Source organism: Athene noctua, chromosome 2 (assembly GCF_965140245.1).
Source record: "Athene noctua chromosome 2, bAthNoc1.hap1.1, whole genome shotgun sequence".
Lineage (NCBI taxonomy): Eukaryota > Metazoa > Chordata > Aves > Strigiformes > Strigidae > Athene > Athene noctua.
The window spans coordinates 114,809,052-114,834,662 of NC_134038.1; the positions used below are offsets into that span (position 1 = coordinate 114,809,052).

Genomic DNA, 25,611 nt, shown 5'->3' on the forward strand with positions numbered 1-25,611 from the left:
GCTGCTGTGAATCTTTGCGCCTTTTCCTGTGGCAGGCACTTGGCTCCATACACACAGGTGCAGAATAGACTGCTCCCTCAACCAGGAAAATGGTTAGAAATGGAGTTTAGTAAGGCAGGACTGACTGTAGCGATTAGGTGTGCAGGTCATGGTCAGACACGTGTACTGACCAGCCTGTCGACATGCTACTGTTGTCTTTTATGCCCTTTTTTCTCAATTTTCCCCATGCTTTTTCCTCCCTTACCCACCTTAACCCCTTCCTATTCCCAGCTTTGGTCCTTTCTCTCAACATCCCATATTGTACAATCCTAAAATGCCCTTTCCAGCATCCTGTAAGGTGTCCCACATCCCTGCAGGCAGTAATCCGCATGATCTGCGGGGTGATCCAGAGAGATTCTCCAGTGACCCGCCTGGTGGGAGGCACTGCTGGGCCACAGAGCCGATGGCTCACTCTGAGGGTCTGGGGAGGAGACGGGTCAGGGGTCCCTTGGCACTGCTCAGTGAGGTGTGGAAACAAACTCTACAACTCAGAAAGAGTTATAAAGCAGGCATGTTTATTCCGGCCGGGGTGCAAGGGGATTGCTCCACAAAGCTTGCACACCGTCTCTGGCAAGTAGCCAGATATTTATTACAACAAAACATACCTATTCATTTGGAAGGGCTGGGTTATTACAATTAGTTCGGGAAATAGGTGTGATTCTTAGAATTATTCAAGGAGAGAAGTATGTGGTCCTCTTCACGGTGTCCTGCTGTTAAGCAAAGTCCAGATGTCTCCTTCCTCTTCTTGAATTTTTCAACTTTGCTTCCTGTGCATGCTCTCTGGCCCTTTGGTTCCTCCAGGTTGTAGTCGGCCTTTTACCTGTTTGTTTTGTTAATTGGAACTTTTGTGTCTGTTAAGATGTCCCAGAAAGTAAGTCCTTTAGCTGGAATGCCTCCCCCTTTATCTCAAAGACAGGGATTAGTTTACTATCCTGTTTTCTGTAAGAATGTTATCTACTTAACATTGCCTTAGGGCTAGCACTCCTTTTTTTGCTTTCCTCAGAGCAGCAGGTTACTGGGGTCCCTTCCCCCGTCCTTTTTCTCGGCTCTTTTGCACTGATGGAAATTTGCCTTTAACCACATAACCGAACAGGGGTGAGGATGCATTTTGCCTTCGTTGTCCTACAGGGCACAAAACATGCTCTAAATCATACCAAGGGGCTGGTGCTTGCTGCTCACGGTTTGGTCTTTCTCTGGCAAGACCCCAGCTTAATCGGCCGCGTCGCTCCCGACAGCGGGTCCGCCCAGCACCCCGAGCTCACGCAGGCCAAGAGGGCCCCAAGCGGAGCGGGACCGGGTCTCCCCAGCTCTAGAGCCCGCAGGGGAGTCGCGGGGCGGCACGCAGCGCGCCCCACCCGGCCGCCCTGAGCCCGGCCCGGCCTCCCCGCCTGCCCGCGACGGAAGCGCGGGGCTCTCGCGAGAGGAACTGCTTCTCTCCCTCTTCCGGCGGCGTGCGGCGCGGCTCGGGCGGCTGCCATGGCGCTCTACAACTTCAAGAAGATTACGGTGGTGCCGTCCGCTAAGGTACGGGCATCGCTCCCCGCTCCCCGTCCCTCAGCGCGGGGCGGGCCCTTCCGTTCCCGCCAGGCGGCGGCTCCTGCAGCGCTGTCCTCCCCCCGCACCCACTCGTGCTGTCGGCGTGGCCTCGGCCTTCGCCTCCTCCCACTGCCACGGGGCCCGCGGGCCCGCCCTGGGTTACTGCTGCTGGGCCTGGCGGCCTGTGCCACGGCGGGGAGCGGGGGTCCTGTCAGGGAGGGGTGTAGCGGCCTGAGGAGCAGTACTGGGGCTGCGCATCTCTGCCTACTGGAGGAATTTCCATAAGGCCAAATGCCCGGGGCTGCCCTTGGGCCACAACAACCCCCAGCAGGCTACAGGCTTTGGGAGGAGTGGCTGGAGAGCTGCCAGTCAGAGAGGGACCTGGGGGTGTTGATTGACAGCCGGCTGAACAGGAGCCAGCAGGGTGCCCAGGGGGCCAAGAAGGCCAATGGCATCCTGGCGTGTGTCAGCAATAGCGTGGCCAGCAGGGACAGGGAAGGGATCTGACCCCTGTACTCGGCACTGGTGAGGCCGCCCCTCGATTCCTGTGTTCAGTTTTGGGCCCCTCACTCCAAAAAGGACATTGAATGACTCGAGCGTGTCCAGAGAAGGGCAACGAAGCTGGTGCAGGGTCTGGAGCACAGGTCGTACGGGGAGCGGCTGAGGGAACTGGGGGTGTTTAGTCTGGAGAAGAGGAGGCTGAGGGGAGACCTCATCGCCCTCTACAGCTCCCTGAAAGGAGGGTGCAGAGAGCTGGGGATGAGTCTCTTTAACCAAGTAACAAGCAATAGGACAAGAGGGAATGGCCTCATGTTGCACCAGGGAAGGTTTAGACTGGATATTAGGAAGCATTTCTTTCCAGAAGGGGTTGTTAGGTGTTGGAATGGGCTGCCCAGGGAGGTGGAGTTCCCATCCCTGGAGGTGTTTAAGAGTCGGGTTGACACAGCGCTGAGGGATCTGGTGTAGTTGGGAACTGTCAGTGTTAGGTTAATGGTTGGATTAGATGATCTTCAGGGTTTTTTCCAAGCTAGATGATTCTGTGATCTCAGCCCCGTGGGAGTGGCCACCACAAAAATCTGTCCTGTTTTCCAAGACCATGTCATCCTTAGCCCGAAACTGCACGCTTGTTCGAAATAAAAGTTCTCTCCTAGTCTGACGAGGGAACTTTAGTTACAGGTGTGGTGGGCAGAGAGCTCCTGGCGGGGTTTGGGCCTGCCACCCTCCCGGGCTCCAGGCTCTGGGGGAGCTGCGGTCGCTTCCCCAGCAGCTGCTGTTGCAGCTGTGGATGGGAGGCCAACCCTCTGCTAAGGGAAGTGAAAACTGGAGAGGGAATGTGCAAACTGCTTGTTAATCCCCAGAGATGGGAACCTATCCTAAAACATACATTGCAGACCATGTATGGCGTGGATGTGCTTAACTGGTTTGCATGCTCCACCAAAATGAAACATATAGGTCTATAAGAACTTGAGAATTTGTATAGTTAATTATGTTTCCTTGATTGCAGGACTTCATAGATTTGACATTGTCAAAGACTCAGCGGAAGACTCCAACCGTCATTCATAAACATTATCAAATCCATCGGATTCGACATTTCTACATGCGAAAAGTCAAATATACTCAACAAAATTACCATGATAGGCTCACTCAGATCTTAATGGATTTCCCCAAATTAGATGTAAGTGTTTTGCCATTTGATCGTAAACGAGCTTTGCTTTCAGGAATACTTCAGCAATGTATTGGTTTTATTCAAGTTTTGTTTTGGCCTGAGTAACATCTTGTTCATTCACTGTGTAGACAGTTTTGACTGATTCTCGGTAGGTTTTACTGGGAGTAATCTTAGGAAGACTTTTTCTGCAAAAATATTATGTTCCTCCTACAAAAAGAAGTCTAAATTGTACCCATGGATGTTTATTGAAGGATGGGTTTTACAGGGTTTTAACTGATCAAATGTTTGTCAGAAGTTGCTGTTGAATGAAGAGAAAGTGGGGTTTTTAAAGTATGTTGCTTATTCTTCTTTGTGTATATGTACGTAAATTGTGCTTATGGTTAGTCATCCCTGCAAAATATTTGCAGTAAGAAATATCCAACTGTATCACACTGCTTCCCATCTTTAGTTCTTCAGAAGTTACTTTGACAAAATAAACATTGTTCTTGCCCCCAAAAAGGATAGCGTTGGAAATACACTGACAAGATGCACATAGTCTTAACTTCCCAACAACTGCACCTGGATCCATGTGTCCAGGTGGGACTTTTTATAGGCAGTTTTTTCTCATGCTTAAATTGTTGACCTGCAACCATATTTTTTGCTGATTGTTTTCATATCCACTGTTACTGCAGAATTCCCACAGATACCTTCTGCATTTTGTTTATCGTCACATGATGAAATTTCTGCAGATAAGTACACAAGTAGCTGAAATATTTTGTTTAAAAGATTTGATCCAACGATGCTGCTTCCTTGAAAAGCTGCAGTATTTATTTGGGCATTGAAGAAACCCTTCTTATCCAGTCTTACACAAAATTTAATCTAGCACCGAGAAAAAGGAGGAACTGATAGTGGTGCTGTGTGGGTGGTATAGTATGAATTTGCTTTTAGAAACTATTGCAGCCTTCTTGCAATTACTTCCTTTTTTAAAAAGAAGCCCTCAGAGTTGTAATACGAAGTGTTGTGCAAAGCAAAAGATGAAATAGAAACTCCATATGAATGAGTCCAAGATGTGTTTGTAGAAGAAATTCAAAGTGAATAAGATTTATGCATTTAATGACGAAGCAGATTCTTTTTCTTATATAAGATAGTAATGAAAACTGTTTGGCTTGTACTGTCGTTTGTGTTGCTATACTGGAGGGAAAAAAAAATAACTTGCATAGTTGCCAATAAATAGTCATCTTAAAGAAGGAGAATGTTAGACTTAATTTTATTTTTTGCTTTTGTTTTAGGATATTCATCCTTTTTATGCAGATTTGATGAATGTTCTCTATGACAAAGATCACTACAAGCTGGCTTTGGGACAGATTAATATTGCCAAGAATCTGATTGACAAGTAAGGGACATTAATGTCTTCAATTTTGTACCTGCCTGGATGATTGTTGGCTAGCTTCTTATTTCTTGTCTCCACAGTGTTGGTAAAGACTATGTGCGGCTGATGAAATATGGTGATTCCCTTTACCGCTGCAAACAGCTGAAACGTGCCGCTCTGGGACGAATGTGCACAATTATCAAAAGACAGAAACAAAGCCTGGAATATTTGGAGCAAGGTTTGTGTTATAAATAAGCTAAAGTAAGGTGTGTGAATTAGATGCAAAATTTATTCTTAGACTTAATAACAGTTAGAAGAATGTGTTTGATCAGAATGTAGACACAGGAAACAGAAGTAGTTTCAAAATCCCCAAATACTTAGAATTTATTTTTTAACTAATTAGTTTTCTCTTTGAAAAGCCTTTAAATTTTATGGTATTACTAGCAGTTATAAAACGTTTTTCTTTGCTTAAAAGTCACGGTCATGCTTTTATTTATCATTATTTTTACTAACATATATTTGAAAAATAGTGCTAAACATTTTCCAAACATTACTTCTTCCTTCAGCCTTATTATTCCTTCAGGTTATGTTGCCTGATTTGATGGGGTCATTCTAGCTAAAAGACAGCAGTCTTATTTTTTTAATTATTTATTAAGTTTCTTCTTTTGTTGTATGTAGATACTTGTGGAGTTTACAAACTACTACACATTTTTATAAATGGTCAATCAAATTATAGTGTCAGAAAAGTTACTAATTTGTATATAAACAATTCAGCATATGAATTTCTAATTCAGTAAAAAAAATATTGCAAATATTTTTAAAATATTTTTAATATTTCAGTGAGACAACATTTGTCCCGTTTGCCAACCATTGATCCCAATACACGAACTCTTCTGTTGTGTGGCTACCCGAATGTTGGAAAATCTAGCTTTATAAATAAGGTATGTAAATGTTCTTTTCAAAAATAATACTGAGACACCATTTAATTAAAATAAGGTCACATTTTAAAAAATTGCTACCATTATGGCACTGTCTGATGTGAGCAGTATCAAATTCAAATGTGTGAGTAGAGGTTGAATGAAATTCCTGGAAGGATAAATGGAAAATTACAACAGATTTTGCTCTTAGAAATATTTTTTTTTTCCCCTAAAATAGCATATATCCCATTAACATATTTGTTTTCTGATAGATAAATTCTTGCAGAGAAGCCAGAATAATCTTTTTAAGATTTTTTTTTTTGTGGCAAAACAAGTGTATTATGATATACTGCTTGCAGCTTCAGGAAATTTTCAGTAAATGTGAATAAATCTTGTTTGAAGGTTACAAGAGCAGATGTAGAAGTGCAGCCTTATGCCTTTACCACAAAATCTCTCTTTGTGGGACATATGGATTACAGGTATCTGCGCTGGCAGGTAAGAACTGTTACTATATTACATTTTCTTTAAAGAATTAACTGGTTATAATCTTGTTTGCCATTTTGCAATGTGAGTTGCACTTTTGCAACTTGATGAGACATGCTGTGTCTGAGAGTTGCTGTGCAACGTCCAGTGTGCAAAATGAGGGCAGTAGTCAAAATCTCCTCTAAAAATACACATGTATAGGTGTGTTTTCAATTTGAGGGAAGAATGGAAGTGGAATTACTGACTAAAGTCAGCTCACATTTTACCACTGGCGAATTCTGGGCCCGGGCTTCCTCTGCTTGCTCAATACTTGGAGCGCTGGTTATTCTGAAACCTCTTTCTTCTCCCATTACTCCATTTTCACATTCTCAATTTGGCTGAGTTTACAGTCTTATTTATGACTGAAAGGAAAGAATATCGCTGTCTTAAAAAAAGGCAGTATTGACCAGAAATCAAGCACACGTCCTTAAACAGTGTATGAATTACCCTGTGTTAAGACCTGATTTAATTATTTTAAATTTAGGTAGTAGATACTCCTGGCATTTTGGATCACCCTTTGGAGGATAGGAACACCATCGAGATGCAGGCTATAACTGCACTTGCACATCTTCGCGCTGCTGTGCTTTATATGATGGATGTGTCTGAGCAGTGTGGGCATAGCCTGGAGGAGCAAGTAGAGCTCTTCAGGAATATTAAGCCACTGTTTGCTAACAAGGTAGGTTTGTTTACGTTATTAATAAGCCCCTGGCTTTTATAACATGGTAAGTTTAATTATTCTTTTTTTCTTTTGTTAGCCACTTATAATTGTTGCAAACAAATGTGATGTGAAGAGGATTGCAGAACTTCCTGAAGAGAGTCAGGTTAGTCGTCTTCTCCCACCTCTCCCTCTGTCTTCTGGTGTATACAGAAATACTATGTGCAGGTGTTGTGGACAGCTATCATTTGTTTTGGGCAAAAACTTCTACATGATCATTTCTTTATCTAACTGTTTAATAATGTAATGGAAAGTAGCTTTCCAGGTCTTGACCCATATCTTTCTTAAGTACTGTCTAATGTACGTCCTTGACTGAATATTGTAAATGCCAAACAGAAAGCAAGCCCGTAGTGGTTTCAGAAATCTCTGACACTGTGAGAAATTTCAGTTACTACTGTAGTTGGAAGTAAGACTGAACAGCTTTGTGCAATAATCATTTCAGTAAGAGTTCAGAATCAGTGAAGACTAGACTGAGAGGTGTTGCTAAACAGCTGCAGTAGAAGGTCCCACTGGGCAACATGTGTATACGCAGGGCTAATTCTTGTGTATCTGTAAGTTCAAGGACCCGTAGCATTTGTGCTCCTCTCACTCTTTTTCTCTTTTTTTTTTTTTTTTTTTCCTTGTGGGTCATTTATAGATGCCTTTTAGAAACTAGTTACTTGCTTATAAAAGAAGAAACAGATTAAATAGAACTATAGTTGTAAAGTTTCTGTCATCTTTATAGAAACATACTCTAATCAAATAGTCACAAGTTGCATGTATGGGTATTGGGTTAAGATCTGTTCTTAATGTATTGGTACATTAAGAAATTATCCAAATGTCATTCTTTGGGATAATGTTTCTATTTTAGAAAATATTTGAAACTTTTGAAGCAGAAGGCTTTTCTGTGATAGAGACAAGTACTCTGACAGAAGAAGGTGTAATCCAAGTTAAAACAGAGGTAAGTCTCTCTCAATTTAATTCCAAATGAACAGCTAACATTTTGCCTCATTTGTATGAATTTAATCTCAGTTAAACTGCATTATAGTGATAATCTTAAAGCATGTTATCCTTTACAGTCTGTTGAGCCTCATCAGGTGCAAAGGGAAAATTATGTCTAGTACAAAGTATAGTTTAAAAAAAATTTGGTGAGTTTTTCTGAGTCCTGTTCCTTTCTCTTATTGTCAGCTCGTAAAAAAACCCCCCAAAACCATATGCATCTTCCCATGATAGTTTTTATATAAAATAATTAAAGTAATTCAGTGCTTTCTTGAGAGCTAGAGAGATAAGAGATTAGACAGATGAGCTAGATATTTGGGATTGAAAGTCTGTTGTGTCGTGTTGTATCGGGAAGGTTTCATTCCTTGCCTATGTTGCCATGTGTGCTTTCAGGCCTGTGACAGACTGCTGGCCCATCGTGTTGATACTAAAATGAAAGGAAATAAAGTGAATGAAGTACTGAATAGATTACATTTGGCCATGCCAACCAGAAGAGATAACAAGGTAGGCTACATGTGTACACTTTCTAGTGTATTTCCCAGTATTTCTTAAGTAGGATAAGAATTCTCTCCTCTTGACGTAAACAGATTCATATGGTGAAATTTGCTTATTTTTTATCTATAACTGCTTTTGCTGTTGGGAGAGTCAGCTTGGGATTTTGGAATCTTCAGAAATACATACTTTGCGATAGTGATTTATAGCATTATAAAAAAAATCAGTGCAAACTTTCTTCCCCCCTTTCTTATTGGAGTGGATTGTGGAATTAATTTCAGGAGCGGCTGCCTTTTATACCTGAGGGAGCAGTAGCACGTAAGAAACGCATGGAAGTAGACACACCTAGGAGGAAGTTGGTAAGTGGCATCTCTTAATTAGGAAATCAGCAGGTGGATTTTAAGTTTGCTATATTAGCCCATAGATTCTCAATTAGATGGAATATAAAGCCACACATGTCTTTGCAGGAGAGAGATCTTGAACTTGAAATGGGAGATGATTATGTTTTGGATCTGCAGAGTAAGTATTCTATAAGAATCAGTATTATTACTAAGCAGTAAAGTTTGGCTAGTTCCAAGGGAGAATAGCTAAACCTGACTCCTTTCAACTGAGTAGCACTGCCATCATTTTATTGCATACTGTCCTTCTGTTCCAGAACTGTTCAGTGACAGTCTTCAGTGACTGTTCCTTGTTTGTTACTCAGTTGTTTCCCATTTTAGAGTCACAGACATACAGTGACTGGTCTGATGATTCAAGTGTTTTTTTCCCTTCCCTTTTATATTGTACTACCTCATTAATTCTTGATGCTCTCTTTGTGAAGAAAGTATTGATACGAGAGATACTGCATGTATTCTGTTTCAGCTGGGTATCTGTTGCTTATTACGGCTTGGCAGTGGTTCATGTCATTGTTGAATAATATTTGGTGGTAGGAAGGAGATCAGAAGTATTTGTGAATATGTCAGAGATGCTACCAGATTCTTACTACTTGGGGATATGGCACTTTAAAAAAAAAAAAAAAAAAAAGATCTGAGTGTTGTTTTCTGTCATTGAACATTCTTTGAAATTATTTTTGTCTCTATTTTTGTTACATTTTTAAGAATACTGGGACTTAATGAATTCATCTGAAAAATATGATAAGATACCAGAGATATGGGAAGGTCATAATATACTTGACTACATTGATCCGGATATAATGAGAGTGAGTTTTCCACTATTCTTTTTACACTTTTCTTGCTTCTTCATACCTTGATTTGCTTACAAATTAGATTACTGTATTTGTAGATTTAAAACAATATGTCATGAGAACAAGTTCTTTTACATTGCACTTGCCATGGGAAAAGATACTGTTTTCTGAATGATCAAGAACAGAATTCCAGAAGAATGGAAAATTGCTTTAGCTTGTCAGAATGATGGTGATCTTATCTTTTCCATACTAAAAATACAAGGTTTGCAGGAGAAGTTATATTTTTTCATTCTCTTGACTATAGCCAGAAGGAATGTAGCTATCAAACCTTATGTATTATTAATAATATGAAATTCACCTATCAAATTTATGTCTACTGGAATATGATGTTAAGGAAATGGACTGAATTCTCAATTTTTAAGATTTTTATTTAATAAAAAGCACTGTTCTTATTTCTTGCTGGTTGTCAAGGAGAAGTAATGAGTGCAGACTGGAGCCTCCAGTTATACAGTTGGGTTCATCTGAATTGCTGGTGTTCCAGACTCATGCTAAATGTAGAAAGAGAAGGGTTTTTTAGTGTGTTTCCAGAATTGGCACAGCTAGCACAGTTCACAGGATAGTACACCTGTGTTCACACAGTGGGCAGCTTCAGGGCAGTCACACAAATACAGCCAAGCTATAATGCAATGTGACCATATAAGTCTGCACAGTAGTGTGCCCCACAGGTTCACAGTAATCTGTATCACCAGCTGCATTAAGTGTGGCCAAAGGGGTCATTATCAAGTAACGTAGTTCTTTCTTTGAAGGGTCTGCATGCTGTCATGGCCCTGAGCCATGCCAGAATGTAATATTGAGGGTTGTAAGTAAAGGATTTGATGAGCATCTTCTTGATTCTCATTTCATCTCTTCAAAATCTAAGAAACTGGAAGAATTAGAGAAAGAGGAAGAGCTGAGAGAAGCTGCTGGAGAATATGACAGTGAACCGGAAAGTGAAGATGAAGAAATGATGGAAATCCGACAGTTGGCAAAACAGATCCGAGAAAAGAAGAAACTGAAAATCCTGCAGTCAAAGGAAAAAGATACTCGAGGTCCAAGGATGCCTAGAACAGCGAAAAAGGCAAGTATAAAACATACTCTAGAATCTTGCTGATGCATAATAACTTTATGAAAACATAAACCAATATCGGGTAGTGGAACTTGGCACTTTTTCTCATGTTTGGCCCTTTCCCTTGCTGCATGCTTCCTTCTGTGCCCCTAGGAGTTCTGGTCACCACTTACTTGTGGAGGCCAAACCAAGTGAGTGACAGTAGCCTTTTTGTTTCATGGCACACAGTGAGTCTTTTGTAAAATTTTGTATATATATGTATATTGCAAAAAAAGTTTTGAAGAATACAGTTCAGCTCGTTTAATTGGATTGCTATACTGTATGTTGCTACTGGTGTTGTTTGTTTGTTTGCTTACTTTAAATTCAAATAATTGGGAGAATTATATAGTTACTTCAAATCATGATCATGTAAAATTTGTTATGAGGCCCTCCCGTATGCTGGAAAAGATTGTATGTTTCTTTCTGGAACCTAGGTTTTTTAATGTCAGAATCTCTTGACCAGTCCAGGACAATTGCGAAGTAAGAAACTGATAAGTAGACATTTTGAGAAAATGAATCTAGCTGATTTTACACCCAGTATTTCTTACCTTCCCCTAAGTGTGTGCTTTTTGGGAGAGAAGAAAACATTTCTGACTGAAATTCTTGTCTTTGACATCTTCCCTGCAAAAGGCAAAACTATTTGAAATATCTTTAAGGAATGCTACAACATTGCAATCCTGTGAAGAAGGATTTGTGGGTGAAGAGAACTGAATTGCATAAATGAAATATGAAGCTATGACTTCCATCATCTGTTTGTGGCGTGTGCTAAAGGAATAAATATGTTGTGAATATAATGGATTTATGGTGGTATATTAAGACAAAAAGTAAGATAGAACCATGCTTTTTGGAAAGAAACATGTTTTCTTAACTGTCTTTTTTCCAGGTCCAACGGAAGGTGCTAGAGAAAGAAATGACTGATCTTGGACTCGACATGACTAATAAAGATGATGTAAGTTTTTGCTAATTAAACACAATGTTTATCTAAAAGGGATCAATTTCATCACATGCTAAATTCCTCTGAGCACATCTGAAATGCTTATTAACAGTTGGCACAAGAGAGAGGTGGGATCTATTAAGGAGAAAATAGGAAACTCAGATGAGGCAGTTGATACTGGCAATTTTGAGTGATGTGATCAAAACACATTGGGTAGGCTGAAAAAATAAGCTATCAAGAATATATGCACTGCTTTTTATTAGGGATTATTTTGGAATTTGTGTAGGATTCAATAACAGTTTGGCTAAATGTACTTAATTTTCAAGTCTGCTTTGTTGAATGAGACACTGCTATGTCAGAAACAGTAATAATGACAGATCAGGCTTTATTTTTTTACAAGTCATTAATTCTGAGAGTTGTAATTGAAGTTTTTGAGGGCAACTGGCATCTTTAGATTAAGGGAGCCAAAGTACTTCAAACATAGATTTGCCTTCAGGAGACATTTCATTCTGTCAGAAATGGAAAAAAAAAATCCATTTTGTACAGCCACTCCAGCAGTATGATGGCTATCTAGATCTTGAGACCTCAAGTTCTTTCACTAAGCAAGAACTTAGGAAACAACTAACGTCAACACTACACATCTGAAGCAAGCATTTATGCTTATCAGAGCTGACATACCATGTTGATTTAGGAGTGATCTCAGTGTGGAGGAATTTATCTGTAGGAGGGTAAGTCTTCATGTCTGAAATTCATTAGGGCTTTGTCCTGTAAACAGACCACTAATGAGAGTAGCTTTCTTCCTCACTTTTTTCCTGTTGCAAAATTGCTTCAGTATTCCTATGCATTAATTTGTCTGTGTCTTTTTACCCATTACTTAGAATCTACTCAGAAAAAAAGCAGAGAACTGGAGTTAATAATTGTGAAAAGAATATGCTAATATTCACCAAAATTTGAATATTACTGTAGGACAGAGGCAGTGACCAAAAGTTGATAAGGTCTTTACGTTACTATGGAACAGCTGGTGTGATGCATCCCAGCAGTCCAATTCCTGTTCTTTCCTATTAGCCTAATGAGAAATGGAGCATGTCTGAGCTGATTGTTCCTGGTTTTAATCATTAAAGTGATGCTTTGAATTTCAGGCACATTATGCGAGAAGGTCCCGTAGTGTTACAAGGAAACGTAAACGTGATGAGTCTGAAACCCCTAAATCTGTGGCACGCAGTCGCAGCTCCTCTCGCACACCACGGGATGTTTCTGGTCTTCGTGATGAAAAGGTTTGTTAAAAGTTACTTACTTTATAGCAATCACATCAGCATGGTTTTACTTAAACCAGCTTCTGGGAAACTTCACGCTAGGCCGGTGATGTTTGTCCAGATGTCATCTTTCTTGTCTTTGCAGCTTCATCTTCTGTTCGTTTGGACTCTCTATACTTCAAAAATGCCTAATTAATTCCCACAAATAAGACATAGTAATACAAAGAAAGTGCATTTTAAATTTTTGTTTCTAAATGCAAGTATGAAGTAAGAGGTCTACAAACGGTGGTATTCCACCTTTAATAAGTTAGGAATTCCAGGGGTAGCGTGATCGTACTGTTAGCATACTGGAAAAACAAGAGTTTTGCTAAGGAGGAATAGTGTCACTTGAGTGCTGCTGTTCCAGAGTTGCGTATGGTGGCATATATTGGGTGTCAGTTAATGTCCTTGTTAAAATCATCTCGCTTGGTGTTTTTTTAAAAGGTAGGTAAAGCTCGTTACTTGAGTTAGTGAGGAAGTTACTCTGCATGTTTGTTTATTTTTAAATAGATGGTGAAGAAGGTCAAGACTATGGCAAAGAAAGCTCAGAAGAAAATGAATCGCCTGGGCAGGAAAGGAGAGTCGGACAGACATATATTTGACTTGAAGCCAAAGCATCTGCTGGCTGGAAAGAGAAAATCTGGTAAAACACAGAGAAGATAAGCAGTCTTCTGAATTAAAACTAAGTTTATTAGAACTAATTTCTAGTCCTGTCTTCCTTTTTAATCATATAGAGTGTTTAAACAGTACATGGTTTGTGTTAGTGGTTAAGATACTTGAAGCTCAGAGACAGAAAGTTCTGAGACCTTGATCTTGCTGTTTTAAGTAATACCATGAGAAATTTGTCGATACCGGGGGCAGAAACTATTTCTAAATAGACATAAAAAATACTTCATGCCATTTTCTTACTCCTGACTTTCACGTAGCAATAAAGCATTTAAAGTTCTATGTAAAACTAGATTTAAAATGAGGTTAAATCTAGAAATGGGAAGTATTTGTTAATGAAGCTACCATCAGAACTAAAAATGCACAGCTTCATAAGGTCCTGCATCAGTAAGGTTCGGTTTTCTGTGTACAAGTTAATTCTTTGATGTATAGTAAGGGATGAGTTTATGTAGCACGTGAAGGCTGAAATTGTGGGCAAGTACTACCCAAAGTTAGTGTTCGTGCGCTGAACCAGTTTGGAATGAATGGGACAAGTACTGCCAGTTTCTGGGCTGAACGGTGACTGAAGCTGGAGGAGTAACGGCAGTGGCAGTACTGACTTGCCATCTGCAATAACCCAAAACAGCATGGGCAGCAAAGGGTACAACTTAGAACTTCTAATATTTCAGATACATAGAAAATGAGGATCAGACTGAAATTTTGTCCTGAGTGCATGTCAGTTATGCTACTGTCACCCTCTGCTTAGGAAGACATTTTATCTTCAGAAGCTGATAAAAAATTTTTGTCCTATCTGTTCAAGGCAAAATATATTGTCAAATATGAAATAGTCCATTTTTGCCCCTAGTTGGTCAGGAACAAGGTATGAATTATCTAGAGGTTGGTAAAATTATGTGGTGCCTAAACAATACACTTAAAATGCAGTTTTAAAGATTAAACAGAAATCCAGTGAAATATGCAGGTTTAAAACCAAACAAAAACCCAAAAAGGGGGAAGAATCCTTAAAATTATTACTGTTTTTTAAATACGACAGGGTAAGAGTGTTCAGATGTCAACTTTAGAATATTAGAGCATTATGTGTAAATCCAGTTTCCCTCATCTACTTCATGTAATAGTATTGAAAGCATACTGTAAGGCTGCAAAAATGTTCAACGTCAAGAACTTAGTCAAAGCTTTTTAAGGGATATTGAAGAGCTGTTTAGCAAAACTTTGCTTTCAGCTTCCCTATGCACATTATTTCTACTTCAGGATGTGCTTTGTCAGCTCTGGCTCCAAGCTGGCCATTTGAACTAGAAAGGTAGAACTTTGTTAAAATAAATGTATGCCCTGCTATCCCCCATCATACTGCTTCAGTGATGTTCAATACTTAATGTTGTTGTTTACAGTGTAGTAATGTCAGAGATTATTCTTTCTGCAGCTCAAAGTCTGGAAAGAAAACAGCAATCCAAGGTTTTAGGTTAGCTAATTTTAATCATCATCTTACCTTTAAGGTAGTATTTCTTTGAAGTGTTTTATGTATTTGCAAAGTTTTCTAATGTGTTACTTGGGTAATGCGGCTGATGGCACTGAATTCAGGAGAGCTGTTACACTGCATCACTATTCCCTCATCCACTATTATTTGCTTCAAGACATCAATTCAGGTCAACATACAACAAACTTGCCTCTAAAACCCCTAAGTGTTGAACCAGTGGAGATGCTGACACAGACGCTTCAGTGCTGCAGTCACAACTGGGATGAGAGAGAGGAACGTGTTGACCATGGGAGAAATTTAGTTTTGCCTTGATACCAGACACAGACTCGTTAGAACCACTGTAGTTTACATGCTAGAAGTAGCATGAAAAACCTCCTCTTTGATCAAGACATCTCTGGGAGAAGTTACCTTAAGAAATCCAGGTCGAGTAGACTCCTAACAGAAGAAATCACAAGATGGAGGGTGGGAGTGGGATGTGTGTGTGGAGAGCACTTTAATTCAAATTGAGATACACTTGATAATATTTGTCTTATTAAAACTCTACTAGCAACTGACTGCAGGATCAAAAAGGATCGGCTCTTGCAGTCTGGCTGAATTTCTGATTAACTGAAGAATTAGTGTAAGTACATAAATTGTCAGTCTTCAGTTTCAGAGTTCAAGGGGTTTTTGAGTCTTCCAAGACTTTGGAAAAACTATTACAGTAGGTGTTGCAAGGAAAAAAAGGTTGTATCAAGGTACCTTTGTTTTCCAGAAGATAGAGAAGAGCCATTAATGCATATACCACTTAATTTAGTATAATTAATCATTATTTTTTTATTTAGAGATGTCCAGTACTTGGTCATCAGCTAACCAGAAAAAGATGGTAGGGAAAAAGCCCAAACCAACCCCCCATTTATTCTCTAAAGCTAGGACACACATTGCAGCACTTCAAAGTAAAACTCAGTCCGCACCACCAGCCCCCTTACTTAAGCTTTTATGTGTTTGGTTTATTTAATAGTAGCTGAAGAGATTTGCTTTCTGCAGTTAAAATCATCCTCATCACTTGGAACAAACTAGTTTTTTCTTCAGGCAACTAGTCTTACCAACATAAATGTAGAACTCAAATTCTTTTGCAATCACTGTGCCAGCAGGTGTAGTCACAGACAGCTGGGGACACACCAGTTCTAGCTAATGAGCTGGGCAGGAGGCACCCAGACTCCTTGCCAGCATGTGCAGTTAAGTTATGCAAGGAGGTAAGAGCGAACTGGGCACGCACCTACCAAGGATCTTTTGTGTCACGCTGGGTAATGGAGAAAGATGAACCCAGGGGGTTTCTTATGCTACCGTTACCCATTATATGTGAGATCCAGCTTAATTCACCCAAGAGAAGCAAGGCTGGGGAGAAGAGGAGGTGAAAAGGGAACAAAACCCATTGGCTATAACCATCTCTGTATATATTTGTTAAACATGCTCCAGGTGGACCAATTCTCTGCACTCAAGAGTCATGAGTTACCACTGTTACTGAGACTGCCCATCACTGGCAGCCTTCAGCATCTTCTACCCCAGCTGTTTACATTCGGTGTATTTTTTCATGATCAACAAACTTGTTCAAGTTAGATAAGTTATCCCACCATTTAAAAAGAAAGGTCTCTGCAATTAGTTTAAACCACGGAGTAATCCTCACTTCATTCTTGGAGGCTTTGTCCAAGAGCTGTTTCAGTTCTTTCTGCGTCACGTAGCAGTAGCTTTGGATCTCATTAGGGTCAGGGTTCAGCGTTACGTCCTTCTGCACAAATAAGATATAGTCTATCTCATGTTCCCCCCAGATCCCATCAGACTTGGCCTTGTAGTGAATTCTTGTCAGATAGGAGATTTCTTCTGGAGTTACCTATGACCAAAACACTTGTCAGAGTCGGTGCCAAACCAGAACAACAGCACTGCCAGGCTTTACAGAAGAATTATCAGCTATTACCCTCTTCCTTAAAAATTATTTTTACCCCAAGTGTACAATTGCAATGTACTTTGTCACAAAGAATTACTATGAAAACTAATTTTTATTGCACTCTGATGACACGAATTGCACACCATTTCTCTAGTCAGACTCACCCTATAATTTCTTCTATCCAGCAAATTTTAAATAATGTTTACCAGACCTTAAGGCACACTCACCAAAGCACTGATGAACACAAACATTTGCACCTGCCCCTCATCTCCCCAAGAAACAACTTGACAGCTACTTACAGGAGAGGTCAGACCTGCATATACATAACCCCCACCTACCAGGGATCTGCGCAAGTTGCAGATGGGGTAATTAATCCTGGAAACAACCTACCCACCATGTTTCCCAGGTGCACACTGCTTCTCTCATGTCCCACAACACAAATGTAGTTAGTTACAAAACGTGGAAAGAGATTTTTTTCGACCACAAGCGGAACCCAGGCAGCTTCACCCCACTGTGTATGCTCCCAAACTGGCACCAGAAAGGAAGGTACCAGAAACAGGCTGGGTGATGTGGAAGGAACACCAAGTGCCCAGGCCACCCTACTTCCCATAGGAAACTTGGGATCGCAGAGGGTCTTGCACAGGGATGCTACAGCAGCTCACAGCGACGCCCTCCAGGAGCCCCAGTCACACAGAATGCATATGGCACTCTGCCATGGGCCCGCCTAAGTTGATCCTTAGGTTTCAGGCTGACCCTGTCTGCCAGATGCAGTTAGGGTGTATATCAGCAAACAACGGCAAGAACTCCCGTTTCTCCCTCCTTCCTTTACCTGCTCCATGGGAATTCCTAACTCTGCTTTCAGTCGTCTCTGTGCTGCTCTCCTAACACCAATAGCGTTATTTTCTTCCAGTTCTAGTGGATGGCTTAGAGGATGACTGCAACAAGTGTTGGTAAAACAATCTGCAAGAAGTTTGTATCAGTACATTTTTGACACATATAAAGCACTGGAAAAAAAACAAACCCCAAAACAAACCCAGAGACATAGGACATTCAACACATCACAGCTTTGTTTCTCTTGCAGGGAAGGGTCAGAGAGGAAGGAGGGTATTTTCACCTCTTATTTTTCTTTCCATATTTTGCATCAAGTAGTACTTTGCAGGTTAGTGTTTGAAGCACATGAAGACACACATTCTCATACCCAAGATAGCATCTACTTAGAGAGCCAGTTTATGAAGACCTTTTTTATCGTGCAAATGCCAATTAAAATTACTTCTAGAAGTTTATATGCAACAGAATATTGAAAATATTCCCAGAGCTTCAAGACCAGCTGAGAGTAAGTAAATAGTTTATGCTTGTGTTTGAAGGACAGATCCTCTATACTCTGTTTTAAGTATATTAAAAATTAATTCTCAGTTATGAAGAGTAACTGTGGCCAAATTTTAATCTGTAAAGGTCTAGCTCAAAAGCATCTAAAATAGAGTCAGATTACCTACAATCTACATTGGAGCATTTTGATTAGTTAGCCAGTCAAGGAAAAAATGAAAAAACAATCTCTAAAGATACCCTGGGAGGGAAAAAAATGTCCTTCTTCCTCAAGTTGAAGAGGGTTAGAAACACCTGAAGCTGTTTTCCATCTGAAATTCTGAAACAGACAGCTTTACATTTCCTCCAACATGCCTTGTGTAAGCATTTTTCTTTCATCCCACTTATTTTTATGCCTCTCCTTTGGCATCTGATAGCAATAGTTCAAGAACCTTCAGAAATCATGCATATATAGCTTGGCCACATAGTCTCACTTCTTCTATCATTAAAAAAGCGTTTGTTAAGACATACACCGATAAAGGTCTACAGATCTCACTGAAGCACCACACAACCGCTTCCAAGCTGCAAGGCTCTGCTATACACCCACTATGTGTCTTTACTAGTGGAACAAGAACGCTCTCCACAGCTACCAGAGCAATTGCTTCAACTCTACTAAATATGTCTTGCAGCAGAGGAGGTAAACACCACACACTCTGCAACTTGCATAAACAGGATCAAACATGTCAGCGGACAATCATTTCCCAAGAACATATATAACAATAAGCTGGCATTCCCATTATTTTACTTCATCCACAAGATAAGCACATCTTCCAACTCTTTGAAGTATTTAGAATTCTCTCCTCTGCAAAGGTAAATTGTAAAACCTCAGAATAAGTTACACTGTAAGATTAGACTGGTATACTTTTAAAAATATTAAATAAAACATTGATAAATACAATTTGTTTCAGTACTAACCTGGAAATGTAATTTTTGCATTTGACCGCTGTTGCAGCAACAGTTTATTTTCTGTATTAAATAAGAAAACACTGAAAGCTCGGTGCAGTAAACCTAAAAATAAAAAACCACAGACAGCTATTAAGCAGAGCAGAAAAACACATATGAAGACAGTTCAAGGGCTTAGAGCAGCCTCATTTTTGGGTAATCTAATTTAAAATTCATATATTTTAAAAAAAAGGATTTGATAAAAATCTCAGAGTTACTATTTAGGTTCTATTTCAGCTTATGCACAACATTATGAAATTAGGAAAGTGCCAAGAACAACAATGCAACAGAGAACTGAGTTATACTAAACTTGCTCATTTCACCATTCTGAAGATGCATGTTCAGGCAAGCTTCTAAAGGAGGGCTCAGCATCCATAAATTTACTAGCAAAAAGAAATTACTCAAAAATTCCTAAAAAACTGCATGGACTTTCAAGATGCTTTAGGAATTGTGGAAGTACAATGGAAAACAGGCTCCCTTAAAAACAGTACAATTGCTGTTTTCTGCACCTTTTGAGTTGGTTATTCCTCACTCTTTGGGAAGATGTTTCCCCTGCGTACAGAAAAGGAGGTCACAAACCACTAAGAGAATTCTTGAATCTGACCAACCTCAAATAAAACCTACAATCAATCAGAACGGCAACAACAAAAAAACCCTTTCCTATTAGCGGTATTTGAAGTAGAACTCTGTGTGAATTACTTAAAAATCAAGAATCTCTTATATTTCAAAAGAACTCAGCAAAAAAGCAAGTGGCATTCTTTAGAAAAAGCTACATACAGCTTACATGTGCAATCACACGTCGCTCTCCTTTGCCAACCGTCTGGTTTTGCAGTAGTTTTAAAATCAAATATTGTAAACTGGGGTAGGAGTCCGATGTGGGGAAATAGTTGCCCTGGTTTGATCAACACTTGCCTGAGATTAAGACTTTAATTTCATCATGACTATATTTCTGAAAATATTCAATCAATGTAACGTTTCAATTAGAAGGTAAGCAAGCTGTACCTTTATCAATGTTTTCATTCAAGTGACAGTTTTTCTTAGTATCCGCTCCAATCTTATTATCATTTTCATCAATAAGAATGCACATCTCTGCCAAGAGCTGCACCTGCTGCTCATCCAGGTGATCTGTGTTTACCTCAGGCATTGTGATGGCAGCACAGGTTCTACTGAAAAAAAGTCATTCAGTAACAGTAACATCTATGAGGTTCTGGGCAGAGCACGAGAAATAACCCACTGGCTAGGTTTTCTGACATGGTGTAAATTGTGCACCTATTATATTTTTTGGTATTTGCATGCTTTTAGATTTCCGAAATTTCCTATCCACGACACAAATCACATCAGCATTTGGTAGGCTCTTAAAAGACTTCCTTTCTGTTTCTCTGAAAGCCCGTGCAGGTGCTGCTGCAAGACAGCCGCGCCAAAAGTGACATTTGGAGAGACTGCTAGCATAGGGAATCCAATTCCAAATTTCACCTTGTCTAACCGCCCAGTGCCCCCAGCCCTGCACGCTACCGCTGGGTTACATTTATAATGCCGGGCATGACATGCCTGAGGTTTTTGCCTCCCCCATTAGTTAAGAACTAAGTTACAAGGCTTCCCTGACCAAGCCGCGCAGCCCGAGGCACTTGGCTTCGGCACCCCCAAACCCCGTCTCTGCCGCCCGTGACCCGCTGCCTCCGCCTGCCGAGGGTGTGCTCCAGTCAGCTCCCGCCGCCCTCTCCCTCCGGAGCCCCTTCCTCACCGACCCCGCTCCTCAGCGGGCTGGGGCCCCGTCCCCCCGCAGTCCCCTTCCCCTGCGGCGTGGGGGGCTGCCGTCGCCCCTCCGCTCCGCTCCCCCCCTCACCTCTCGGTCCAGACCTTCGCCCCGCAGAGGCCGGCGGCGGACGAGAGCGGCTGGCGGCAGCCCCACACGCGACGGCGACAGCAACGCCCCTGAGGGACGGCGGCTCGGCTGCGGCCCACAGAAGCGGCGCGGCGCAACACGCGCCACATCGCCCGTCACCCGGCTGCCGCCAATGGCAGCGCCCCCGAGAACCGACGTCACCGCATCGCCCGATCGCTCCACTGCGGCAAGCGCTGCCCCGCAGGAGAGACTAACAGCGACAGAGGCGAAAGACAGCGGGCGCAGCCAACCGCAAGGCGCCTGGGGAGAGGCGGTGACCAATACGAAGAAAGGATAGCGGCGAGCTAGCCAATGGGAGCTGGGAAGGCGGGTCAGGCCGCGGCCCCGCCCGGCGGGGCACAGCCATTTCCGGCAGGATGGGCGGAAACCAAGGCCGCTGGTCGGCAGCTGGGGCTCAGGTCCGGGTCCGGGTCCGGGTCCGGGTCCGGGTCTAGCTGCTGCTGAGGCGGCACCAAGGTCCGGTGGCTGCGGGGATATGGTGGGGCAGGGAGCCGTACAGCGGAGCCTGCGCTGAGGCAGACGGGCGGGCTCCCCGGGCTGGGGCGGGACTGGATGTGGTTCGGTTCTGTACGGGCAGGGCGTGGCAGGGCAGGAGAGCGGCCTCTAGGCCTTCATCTGGTGAGCAAACTGCGTACTGTTACTGTATGTACTGCTGCTGTGACTTGTAAGGATGAAAGGCGCCTTTGTCTTCTCTTAGTAATCGGGTGGTTTGAGTATTTCTAACGCTAAGCGCTGCTCCTTGGCTTTTCACCCATCCATGAAAACCGAAGGACTACACCGAAGTGCTAGCTCCTACAAGAGTGCCTGCATTTGTGGTTAACAGTTCCTGGATTGAATTTATGTTGAGTTCTGGGAGTGTTCGCTTGGGTAGATGCCATAACCACAAGACTACAGAGTGGCAGGGCTTTTTGGCAGTCTCTGTTGCACGTTTAATCTTGGACATTTTCCGTTGCTCCCCAGTAACACCCCTTGAGTTAAAGAGGTTAAGTGTGTGCCATAGTGCTATCAGCTGCAGTCTGTTTCTGGGGAATACTGGGCCAGTTGTCTCTTCTCCTTCACTGACAGCTACAGTTTGTAGAAAACAGTTGCTGTGTTAGTCAAGCTCTGAAATTGCCTAACTCATTAAGTTTTTAGGGACACAGAAAGAAACGTAGTTTCTAGATAGGAGTCACGTGTAGGCAAGATGTCAAGATGAACTGCTCAGACAGGCTAGTTCTAGATACGCACAGATACCCAGTTTAAAGGCCAAGGAACTTTGATACCAGCCTCTGTAAAAACTTCACACCACCATAGTTGAGTACCTTCTGAGCAAGACTTCTTTTGCTGTTTTATTGCCTGTCCACAGTTTTAGATTCGTGGTTGGATTCCATAAAAGGCCTAGAAATGATATTTCACATGTTGTCTTGGAGGCATCACTGTTTCTGATTGCCTCTCCACTCACATCATTTCAGTCTGGTTTTGTTTGATTTTTTTTCTGTGAACAGGACAGATGGCCTTTCATTTAGACATATGATTAGCAGAACAAGATGTTCAAACTGACAGTTAATATCATACAAGGGGGGTTATCTTACAGGTATTCCCCTGTGCAGAACCTGATGAATGGAGAGTAAGGGCAGGAGCTGGTCTGAATGAAAGCCACTTGAAACCAGCAGAGAGCATCAAAAGTAAAAAAAAAAAAAGTGTGCCAGCTGATGCATATGCCTTTAACTATATAAAACACAACATACTATGAATATATTGATATTGTGTTATCCATTACTATATTACAAATGCAATATTCAATGTCACAGGAATCTTAATAAAAATTAATATGTACTTTGAGACAGGACTGAAGTGTATATGGATTACTTTTTATCCTGAATCACTGTTTAGCATGAAAACACAGTAGCTGGAGATCAAGCTTTGTCGAAATACTGAGAACATCCTTCACCATATCAATCACTTGATAGTTTCATTGTTCCAGATGAAAAAAACCTGTCAAATTTTTCTTCTAAAATTTTCCTAATGTAACCAAATACAAGCTACAGGTCTATCAAAAATACTCTTTTTTAACTATGGAGATGGACAGTACAAACGAGCATTTTGTATGAAGACAACAGAGTTAACCAACCCTCCAGAGTGTGAAGCTCTGTTGCAGTAGCAGCTTCTACCCTAAAAGACAGAGACTGGCTCTGTATATAGGGCAGATGACATATACCTGTGAGCAGATGTACACAGTGACATTCAGGCTACACAGCTGAGGGATACCAGAAAAATGTTCCCTATAGGTAATGGAGAAAAGACATTTTTTTTCCCCCTAATATTAACTATTGAGAGCATCTACACAGGCACTTTAGAACCTGACTGTCAGAAACCACTATAGTTCCAGTCTTGTGCAGATAAACAAAACACGTCACCTGGAGCAATCTTGGTGAGCACAATGTCAGACAACAAGATCTGGTGAATAATGAGAGGTAAAAAAAGCAGCCAAAAAGGATGAGAGAGACAAAATAAACCCTTTTCACAAAACAGACAAGGGAGCTACCTCCCAAGTCTTTAACCAAAGACACTTCCAGGATCAGGTGTTTTATGTCACTTGTATCAACTTTTCTCTTGCTCCCCTCCTCCTCCTTGCCCTGTACTTTCAAATTACCTATTTGTGTTGAAAATAAAGCATCCTCATTTCTGTAGTGGTATGCATTTCACTGACACCTCAGAACTTTTACTTCATCCTGTGTAAACAGAAGCATGCCTGAAGTGACATATACATGCTGTTGAGACTTGACTTAATTTATGCATCTCCTGAAGCCTGCTGACTGTTTCCAAACATTCTGCTAACAAAGGAAAAGCAGTTTCTTGTCACCACTGGGAAGTCTCTCATTCCACCAGAAAATCCAACCAGCTGCAAATCACTAACAGAATCTTGCTATCTAAGATGAAGGGAAATGCAACCCTCATGAAACTGGAGGAAAGCATCTGAATTCTCCAGCAAATTCAACAAGAAGATGGTAAAACACAGGATGAAGTAAATGCTGAACAAACCTGGCATTTGACCCCAGCCTAGAAGGGATAGACTCTTGAGACATGCCTCTCCTCAGTTTTCAGACAAGGAAAATTAAGGATTTTTTTCCCCACCCTTCACATCCAACCAGCCTCTTTTTAAGCTTCCTGTTCACTCGTTCTGATGTTTAACACTTCCAGTTCACCCTTCTCAGCTATCAAGCTGTCCTTGTTCCTGGTCGTCCTGAAGAATCCCTCTTGGAAGCCTGCTCCTGCCCTGGAGTCACAGTTCTTCAGAAAACATTTGTCTAAGTGATCCACTTACGTGCTGAACAAACAATAGCCTCCGTTTTATCCGAACTGGGAGGTAAATATCTCCCAGTCCTAACTTACCTGCTGTTGTTCACCTGACCCTTCTTTCTTAAAGGGCCTATTTCAGGAAAGGGGCTTGGCTTCAGCTTGCTTCAGAGAAGACAGATGGCTTTGTAGTAAAAATGCAATACACGTATGCTAAATATATAAGTAGGATGTCATATTTGTATTTAGTTTTGCTATCTCAAGTGTGGTGGAAAAAGTGCTATGATGGACAGCTTCCAAATGTTTTTGTACAGCCTCAGATGATGATTAATGATACAGGAAACCTCTCTTTTAGGAAGGAGTTATTTGGGAGTCTTCCTATATGAAGGAAGAAATAACCCTTGAGTCCTTTTCTCCCTTAGATCTGTTTTTCTTTCTTCTTTCTTTTCGTTTGAGCTCTGGACAGGAGGTTCTGCCTTTCCCTGCTGCTTTTACAGGTTTGGAAAAATCTTAATTTGGGATATTCAACTATTATTCTGTTCTGTTGATGGTTTCCTAAGCCTTGTATCTTACCTTCTCAAGTGCAGCCATGGGTGCAGAAGTATGTCTGGGTGATGTCTAGGTCAACCCAAGTTTTGCCACTCTGTTTACTGTAATGCATATTAAAAAGCTTCTTAGCTGTTGGTAAGATGCTACTGTACTGCCACATTTCCCTAGGCTTCTGCATTGCTATTTGTGTCTGTTGTTTTAAAACAAGTAGTTTGTGAAAAGCAGGTGCGGACTTTAGTTCTGCACTTTCTCATATACGTTACACAGTGCCTGGTACTCTTGTAGTGCCATGACAAAACCAAACCAGTAATAGGGCTAGAGTGACAACAGGCCACTTGCCATTTTTTTTGTGAACAAATCAGATGCATCTGTGCAGGGCCTGTTAATTTTCAGTTCAGAGACACCCTGCATAAAGGAAAAAGTTAAGCCCCTGTCTTTCCTTATTGCAGTATTTTGCCTTTCTTCAGGAAAAAATGGTCATCTCTGTATTGCCCCCCTGCTGCGAGAGAGTGAGCTGCTCCAGAGGATAAGAAAGTTGCCAAGTGCTTTCCCAGAGAAATCTCAAATGTGGATCCTTGTGCTCTCATTGGACATTTTTTTCGTTCATACTTACAGCTTAAAACTGTTATGGTACAGTACAGTTATATTAGGATGAAGTAATTTTGGTAGGAATAATGAGGCTTAAAAAAACGTTTAGTTAGGAACTGAATAGCTGAGCACTCAAGTTGTGACTTGGCTAAGATGGTGTTGTGGTTTAA

At 41.3% G+C, this 25,611-nt stretch overlaps 2 protein-coding genes across 4 annotated transcripts; one reads left to right on the forward strand and one right to left on the reverse strand.

The window, feature by feature from the left end:
* The first annotated feature begins 1,433 nt into the window (after positions 1-1,433).
* On the forward strand, positions 1,434-13,467 carry GTPBP4 (GTP binding protein 4). The gene is made up of 17 exons (XM_074899950.1): positions 1,434-1,563; positions 3,080-3,250; positions 4,510-4,613; positions 4,691-4,827; positions 5,430-5,530; positions 5,909-6,001; positions 6,513-6,704; positions 6,784-6,849; positions 7,594-7,683; positions 8,115-8,225; positions 8,495-8,572; positions 8,681-8,732; positions 9,311-9,411; positions 10,316-10,513; positions 11,424-11,489; positions 12,614-12,748; positions 13,277-13,467. The coding sequence occupies exons 1-17, from the start codon at positions 1,516-1,518 to the stop codon at positions 13,427-13,429; spliced, it is 1,896 nt and encodes a 631-aa protein (XP_074756051.1). The 5' UTR covers positions 1,434-1,515; the 3' UTR covers positions 13,430-13,467.
* Positions 13,468-14,418: 951 nt separating this feature from the next.
* LOC141957019 (isopentenyl-diphosphate Delta-isomerase 1) lies at positions 14,419-24,982 on the reverse strand. 3 transcript variants are annotated; one of them, XM_074897958.1, is made up of 5 exons: positions 24,966-24,982; positions 20,128-20,270; positions 19,099-19,191; positions 17,651-17,781; positions 14,419-16,767 (listed from the first exon to the last, which is right to left on the reverse strand). In XM_074897958.1, the coding sequence occupies exons 2-5, from the start codon at positions 20,267-20,269 to the stop codon at positions 16,450-16,452; spliced, it is 684 nt and encodes a 227-aa protein (XP_074754059.1). In that variant the 5' UTR covers position 20,270; positions 24,966-24,982; the 3' UTR covers positions 14,419-16,449. The 3 variants fall into 3 exon arrangements, with proteins under 3 accessions (XP_074754059.1, XP_074754058.1, XP_074754057.1); XM_074897957.1 differs by lacking the exon at positions 24,966-24,982 and adding an exon at positions 20,969-21,175 and having other exon boundaries at positions 20,128-20,288; XM_074897956.1 differs by lacking the exon at positions 24,966-24,982 and adding an exon at positions 20,969-21,175 and having other exon boundaries at positions 20,128-20,291.
* Between the last annotated feature and the right edge of the window lie 629 nt (positions 24,983-25,611).

Bases quoted from the DNA above. Each gene is read 5' to 3' on its own strand.
- GTPBP4 (XM_074899950.1), top strand. From the start codon at position 1,516: ATGGCGCTCTACAACTTCAAGAAGATTACGGTGGTGCCGTCCGCTAAG. The intron at 6,002-6,512 runs GTAAGAACTGTT...TTTTAAATTTAG, and splicing joins ACAGGTATCTGCGCTGGCAG to GTAGTAGATACTCCTGGCAT. The intron at 9,412-10,315 runs GTGAGTTTTCCA...TCAAAATCTAAG, and splicing joins TTGATCCGGATATAATGAGA to AAACTGGAAGAATTAGAGAA.
- LOC141957019 (XM_074897956.1), bottom strand. From the start codon at position 21,117: ATGTGGCGCGTGTTGCGCCGCGCCGCTTCTGTGGGCCGCAGCCGAGCC. The intron at 19,192-20,127 runs GTACAGCTTGCT...TTTTATTTTTAG, and splicing joins GAATGAAAACATTGATAAAG to GTTTACTGCACCGAGCTTTC. The intron at 17,782-19,098 runs GTTAGTACTGAA...AACTTCTTGCAG, and splicing joins TGCAAAAATTACATTTCCAG to ATTGTTTTACCAACACTTGT.